The sequence below is a fragment of the Megalobrama amblycephala genome, linkage group LG16 (assembly GCF_018812025.1).
Source record: "Megalobrama amblycephala isolate DHTTF-2021 linkage group LG16, ASM1881202v1, whole genome shotgun sequence".
Lineage (NCBI taxonomy): Eukaryota > Metazoa > Chordata > Actinopteri > Cypriniformes > Xenocyprididae > Megalobrama > Megalobrama amblycephala.
The window spans coordinates 4,389,032-4,396,754 of NC_063059.1; the positions used below are offsets into that span (position 1 = coordinate 4,389,032).

The 7,723-nt window shown below is 40.1% G+C and overlaps 1 protein-coding gene across 1 annotated transcript; it reads right to left on the bottom strand.

Annotated features, from left to right (window-relative positions):
* Positions 1–3,128: 3,128 nt before the first annotated feature.
* LOC125249595 (olfactory receptor 52K1-like) lies at positions 3,129–4,830 on the bottom strand. Its single transcript, XM_048161915.1, has one exon. It carries the CDS (start codon positions 4,681–4,683, stop codon positions 3,730–3,732), a length of 954 nt encoding a protein of 317 aa, XP_048017872.1. The 5' UTR covers positions 4,684–4,830; the 3' UTR covers positions 3,129–3,729.
* Between the last annotated feature and the right edge of the window lie 2,893 nt (positions 4,831–7,723).

Below are 7,723 nucleotides of genomic sequence, written 5' to 3' on the forward strand. Positions count from 1 at the left end.
TGCTGCCAGAGAGGGAGAGGGAGAGAGAGCGAGAGAGAGAGTGTGCACTACACATAATACATTACAATAAATGTATACAAAACACAACAGAGTAATACGTCTATGACGTAACAATACACATAAAACAAATACGTTCATGACGTAACAGAAGAAATGCGCGTGACAAAAGCATTCGATACATCGCCCAGCCCTACTTTAAATATTTTTTGTTTGCTTGTTTTTGTTTAATTCCTACTGGATGACTGGTGAAAATATAATTATGAAACTGAACTCAAACTTGCTTTAATTTATTTTGTTGCTTCCTTTCTTGTTATTAATTAATTGACAAGATTCAGCTTGTCTAATTCAGACTGCTAATTTGAATTTGATTTGGGCCCGCCACCGTTACAAACCTGCAAGCGCAAGGAGGCAGACCCAGCCCTAGCTTTACTCTGTCCACGTATAGGCTCAAAGCGCAGACGGGACAGAGCAAAGTTAGGGCTGGGCCTGCCTCCTCCGCTAAGCTTCAGAACCTCAGACCAGCTCTTAGTCTGTTATGGAGGCCAGCAGAAGGGAAAGGCTGTCTCCAAGCAGAGGATGGCCCACTGGATGAGGACTCGCTCCACGAGAGGAGTAACTTCTTCCTGGGTGCTGGCGCACAAAGCCTCGCTGACAGATATATGTAGAGCTGCAGGCTGGGCGACACCAAATACGTTTGATCGATTCTATAGCCTTCGTGTAGAACCGGTGTCTTCCCGTGTACTCACCCCCAGTGGCCAGTAGTGCGAAGGACCCGTTCAAAGTGTTGGCTTGCAACGCCACTCTTGCCCGTTGGGCCGGATACGTGCGTCCATTACTCCAGTAAGTTCCCTGTCTGGGTGAACCCTGTTGAGTTCCTCCACCACCCATTGCGGCTTCAGACATTGCGGAGTGTCTGTTGCTAGGCCAAGCACTCATTAACTCACCTGTGCTAGTCTGGGTGCCATATGTTGCAACCCCTATGACTGTCCCATATGTGTATACCTCCACCGTAACCTCCCTACGGTGAGTCCTTGACTTTCCTTTAGCAGAGTTCTCTCTGTTGTCCCTGTCAGATGTATCTCCCCCTGTCCTAGGTGGAGCCATCACAGGGACTTTCATATGCACACTGCCTACAGCCAGTCCATATGTGTATTCCCACATAATTCCCCCCTCCCGGTGGGTTGTGGTCTCTGCAGCGTCCCCTGTGGTCACGCTTTCCCAACGTCTTACTGAACGGGTCATGCAGAACAGCAGTAGACTCTCTTGGCGTAAGTCCGGTCCCTTCTCTGTTCCAAGGTGCACTGGGATGCTGTGGCTTACGCTGGGCGCTTGAAGATGTCAGTAACTGTGGCGTTTTATTAGGGATCCCAAATTGTCAGTTCAGTTCTAACGTACGTCGAACGTGACTGGCTGAAAGAGAACGTCTCGGTTACGTATGTAACCCTCATTCCCTGAATGAGGGAACGGAGACATACATCCCATTACCACAGTTCCTGTGCCACCACTGAGTGCGGGCCACATGCTCATCTCCTCAGCTGAAAACAGAGTGCGAGTGCACCCGCGTCCGCATTTATACCCGCACTGCGGGGCGGGTTGCATGACGCAAAGCTCGCACGCCAATGTCCATTGGCTCATTTAGTTTACACTCGAAGGTATGTCTCCATTCCCTCCTTTAGGGAATGAGGGTTACATACGTAACCGAGACGTTTTCCTGCCACTCTTTAGTTGTTATGGTAACAGATATGATTAATTTTCGGTTTAGCTGTGTATCATTAATTACCCTTGTTTTCCTTTGGATATAAGTTGCTGTTTTCTAGTTCTCTCAGTCGGTTCTCGTTAATGCACAAGCTGAGTTTGGTTAGGATTAATTTCTTCTAATAAAGCCTTTTTATTCCTATTTCATCTTTATCATATTCCTGTTTAACCATGCTTTGCCACAATGTGACAATAGCTAGTTCAGTCAGGACCACTTAAGTCAAAAATTACAAGAGACAAAATTTAGTCAATTTTTTATTAGCATATTTTGCTAAAGTTACAATTTGGCTTTATGGCTCTGTTCTAAATTCCCCGTCCTTTTCATGAGTTCCATGAAAGCCAAGATCGGGAACAGCAGCAGCTTCTGGGGACAACCTCCCATTTTTTACTGGGAGAGCAGCAGAAAATCCCCCTATTGAGAACAGAGCATGCATCAATGACAACAGAACAACACTGATTAAGTTATACACAAGTTTAAGGAGGAGCTGGGGAGGAGGTGGGTTGCAAGCAGCGCGCAGTGGAAGCAGACAAGCAAGCTGAGAGACGGAAGCTGCGTTTAAGTAATGCGTCTTATTTTAGAGTTGCCAATGGAGTCCATACAAATCGGATCAGCTGATATGGGTGGGGTTGGAATTTGCGAATCAGCTGATAGCGGAGCTTGACTACGAGGCCTGCCTGAACTGACGCTGAATGCTTGCTTTATGGATTCAGTGTTGGTTTGTATTTATTGGTAAACTTTATATATCCAGTAAATTAGAATTAAAAATTCACAAACTCGCGTGGCCATGACATAAGGATGTCGTTACCTCAACAAAATGATCTCATGGCGACATTTTATCACATAACCACAGATCAATATCTTGTGACCACAACTATATATATATATATATATATATATATATATATATATATATATACATATATATGAACATAGTTTAGTTGTAATAAATACTATGTTTATTTGGAAGCAACACCATGAAATACATTAACAAAATATATTTTATATATATTTTTATATATAAATATATAATTATATTTAAATGGCAATAGACGCTTCTTCAAAAGTACTAAAAGCTTTGTTGTGGATCACAAAGGAGGAATTAGAATTAGAAATCCAGTTAGAATCTGGATTTCTACATGGATTACTCATAAAATGTTGTCTGATCTTAATTTAACACACAATTATAAACAAACACAAAATTTAATAACATTTACTTTTGCTTACTTTTATAATAACACAATAATCATTTTCATATTTTTATTGAATACATTGATTAATCATTCCCAGTGCAGGATGGAGACAGTGAACGTCTGAATTTACCAACTTTATATCCACAAAACGCATGCAAATTTTATTTTTTAACCTGTCTTAAATTGATTTACTTGTGTGCTTGGGGATTTACTTGTGACTTATGGCATCACCCAACATCTCTGAAGCTTCATGTCATGAAATGTGAGAAGTGAGAGTCTCCTTCTCCTGTCTTGATCCACTTTTGAATCCATTGTCTCTTCAATCACTGCAAAGTGTCCACATCCTGAGGCAGCTAAGCAAGCCCTAAACCACGATGCTCCTTCCACCATGCTTCACATTTGTTATTGATGAACAGTGCTATTTTTAAAGTCTTAACTGTCCACAGAGAGAAAATTCAGAACACAGAAGTTCAGTTAATTTTCCTGCCCTGTCAATGATCACTTAATGTCTTGAATAACATTATGAAAACTGTTTGTGTGTAGTCATATTGTGTTTGTCTATAATTATGAAAAAAAAAAAAAAAAAAATGTTTTTGGTAAGAGTATGGCCTTTTTGCCACTTGTTGCTAAAGTTCACACTTTTAGAAGGTTTTACAAAATGACAATACATTGATAATAGTATAGGTTAACAAAGCCTAAATGGATATGCTTTGCATATATGCTTTATGTATGTTACGATAGCTTATTTTCAATTTGTAATATCCATTCATTTATAATAGCAATTCACTTATTTAAAAAAGGCAAAACCATTCCATTCTTTATAAACTTTTGAAATGTTTGCCTTATTTCTTTTGTTCTCCATCCATAGATTATTGGGTTAAAACAACTTGGAAACAGAATGTATATGATGCTCATAAATATACGGTTGCTGGGAGAAACATTATTTCTTATTCTGTATGACAAAAATGCAATCAAGGCAGAAGTCAAACTAAGTGTCATAACAATGATGTGAGTAATGCAGGTATTAATGGCCTTCAAATGAGCCTTACCAGATCTAAACACAGAGGTGAAAATCACAACATAAGAAACAGTAATGAGAATAAAGTCTGCAGTTGGGATCAGAAAAGCAGACACAAGTCCTACAATATTATTAACAGATATATCTTCACATGCTAACTGAACTAATGCCATGTGCTCACATAAACAGTGATCAATAGTATTTCTACAGAAAGACAGTTTTCCTGCTAGAGAGACCATGATGACAATCAGGAATCCATTTCTGATTAAGGGAAGAAAAACAAATTTTAAAAAATTACTAATTTCCATGTATTTATGATAATAAAGAGGTTTGCAAATTGCAAAGTAACGATCCAGTGCCATCCACAAAAGCAAAGTTGACTGTAATGTTCCAACAAAATGAATACCAAACATTTGTATCAAACAACCAGTCAGAGATATCCCACTCCAATTAAATAAAAAGCTAAGAAGCATGTTAGGTACAAAAAATACTGGCAAGATCAAGTCTAACACTGCCATAACACCTATTAGTACATACATAGGAGAATGCAAAGACTTTTGTGATTTTATTAAATATATGAGAATAGAATTTGCTGTGATAGACAATAAAAACATCAGGAAGAAAGGGATAAATAAAAAAGGCCTCCATTCTCCTAAGCTGTAGAAACCAATCAGTTTAAAGTCTGTGAAAGAAATATTTTCTGCAGAAATATCCTTCATGATGAATAAAACTCTTTCACACACAGTATTCTACAAATGATGCTGCTAAAACTGAGGTAACAAATATAATACTGTGCAGTGAAGCCAAATCATTGTTAATGCCACTGCTAATCCCAAAAAATGACACAATGCCTCTGATAAAATGCCTTGTCTTATACTTTAGAGAGAAATAAAAGCTTGGCACATTTCATGGGCTCTAAATATACTGTCTTATGCTCCCTTGAGTCTGTGAGCTACTCCCGTAGAGGAATGAAGCTCATTTCATTTTACTAAAATTGACATACACATTAAAAGTGACATATTTAAGGTGACAGTTAAGTACAAATTTTACTGCAATTATGGATGGGTGTGCTACAAATAATGCGAAGTTCAGGCAGTAGCCTAACGGGGAATTATGATAATAAAGTGACATTCATATTTCTTTATATTTATTTTTATTATCATTACAAATTTTATTATATAAACAGAAACACTACACATCAGTTAAAAACTGTGGTGCATGTAACTGTGGGACATGTATGTCATGTATTTAACACTGTACATTAACATTACATTGAAGGTTGAAATAGCCTGTGTGACCTTCTGTACCTCGGCTGCATGATTGTGCTAATTTAATGTCCTGATTTAATGTGCTGTGTAACGTCATTTTTCCTTTGTGACCTTTGTGTCTTTAGGAATTCCAAAATGGCCCTTGGAGGGGGTTGGGAATGGAAAGCAAATGTCGTTGTTCATTTTAAAATATCTTTGGATATTTTCAATCTTACACAACCTAGTTGAACACCACTTAGCAGGGGCATCAACAACTGTAGTAATAGTGACATGACATATTTGTAACCACCTACAACGTCAGTTCACGTTGTAGACATGGGGCCACATCGTGATGCGAGCGAGGAGACATTCCAAGCACAGAACTGACCAGAGTGCCCAGCGAGAGGTGATCAGTCTCCTTGTGCCACTAGAAATTCTCATCGACAGTGCATTATGAATGAATATGAAGGTGTCATGCCGTTATAGCAGTATATTTAAAAAAGGGAGGGCATACAGTTGCCGTCCAAGTACTCTTGCAAGGCCACTGACGGGGCTGTCGGACCATAAAGAGATACGTTTCAGGCACACTGATATAATCCAGCTGCACAGCGAAACGATCCTGACACACAGACCATTACTGCTCCTGACACCCACAATGAGCGGGGGACGTGAGAGATGATAGTCTCGCTGTCTTCATCATGTTAGTGAGAGCATAGCAAAACACTCTGCCAAAGCCACAGCCATCAGCCTGAGAGCTTCCTGAGAACACCTAAAGGTAGAAACTTCTTGGCTTGAAATTAGCGCAGGTAAGTTACAAACTGTGAGCGCCCCTGTGAAATGCGAGCTCACATCACAACAAAGCCCAGTTCTACTCTCTGGTTTTTAGGATGAGAAGCAGAAGATGAAATGGATTAATACACTCTCTGAATGGACTATGATGAGTCGATCATCAAGATTCATTCAGAACGCGCACTCCACTCATGTAGAGGGGAAATAGCCACGCTCAACATTCATAGTTCATACATTTGAAGGGCCTGCAGTGCCGGGTACCAGACCTAGTTAAAAACACCAGACATCAAGCTGGCAGAGGGCCAAGCTGGCACCATGAACACCGTTCAACTACACACAGTTGAGCAACGCTGGATTAATGAAATGTAGAGCGTAGAATAATACGCAACAAGCGTATTGGTGCATACACATTAAACCAGCTCTTGCGATAGCTACAGCCGTAGTGCTTTAGAAATAATAGAACACAGAAGGCTGTGTCGTGAATGCATCAGTTTACATATGCAGTAGATCAGTGGTTCCCAATCACATTCCTGGAGGCCCCCTGACACTGCATATTTTGTATCTCTCCTTTGTCTGACACACCCATTCCAGGTCTTGGAGTCTCTACTAATGAGCTGATGATCTGTATCAGGTGTTTTTGGTTAAGGAGACATGGAAAACATGCAGAGTTGGGGGGCTCCAGGAATGTGGTTGGGAACCCCTGCAGTCATTGCTCAAAGTGCTGAGCATCTGCTATTCTGTACACAACTGACCACTGCACTGAGACAGGGAGCTGCTTAAAACATGTGAGGTGAGCAGAGGGAATTTTGTCTTCTGTACATGACCGACCACTGCACTGAGACAGGAGCCTATATCGTGTAGGTGCTGGGCATTTTGTCTGCTGTACGCGACAGACCGCTGCACTGAGACAGGGGGCTGTTTATAGTGAAAGTGACAAGGAATTTTGTCATCCATACACGACAGACCGCTGCACTGATACATGGGCTACACATATTGTGTGAGTGCTGTAAGGAACCCCCCATCGGCCCAAAAACGGAATCCGACGGCCTGGGCGAAGGTTAACGCGTGTATGCCTTTTCAGCGCCTCTGTGAAGTTCACTTAATTTCACTCCTTTAATCTGACTCCAATTTCAAATGATTCTTATTCTTAGGGTGTGTTTCCAATTAGAAATTAATCATTTGTTATGTAGTAATTTAGATATTTAATTATTCTGGGTATCTCATATTTTCAATTATTCGTTCATTACGGACCCATATCACTTAGAAAAGTCACTTTGGCCGTTTAATGCTTTTCACAATCACAAACTCGCCAGTTCTGGTCTTAGTCAGAGGGTGCAGAGTTTACTAATGCATTTCAGTCGAACCACCACATGCTTGTTCATACAAAAACACAGTTTTCTTAGTCACAATACTGCAACTTGCTAAGCCAGTTGATAAACAAAAATCAAAAGGTCCCATGATGTGCAACATGCTCCTTTCATTGAGCCTTTAATTTTAATCCATCCTGACGCAGATTTGTGGAAAGATGGACTCCAATAATGTACTGGTCATAATGATTTCAGAAGAATCCAGAGTAAATCAAATATAACATTTTATTTGTCAAGTAAAAATGTCAATTCCATAGTTTTACAATTAGAAGCCAATTCAGAAATAATGAATGCATAACATCAATTGAAATGCATATACACACAGTGGTGGACTAGTGTTCAAAGACACTTGTCCA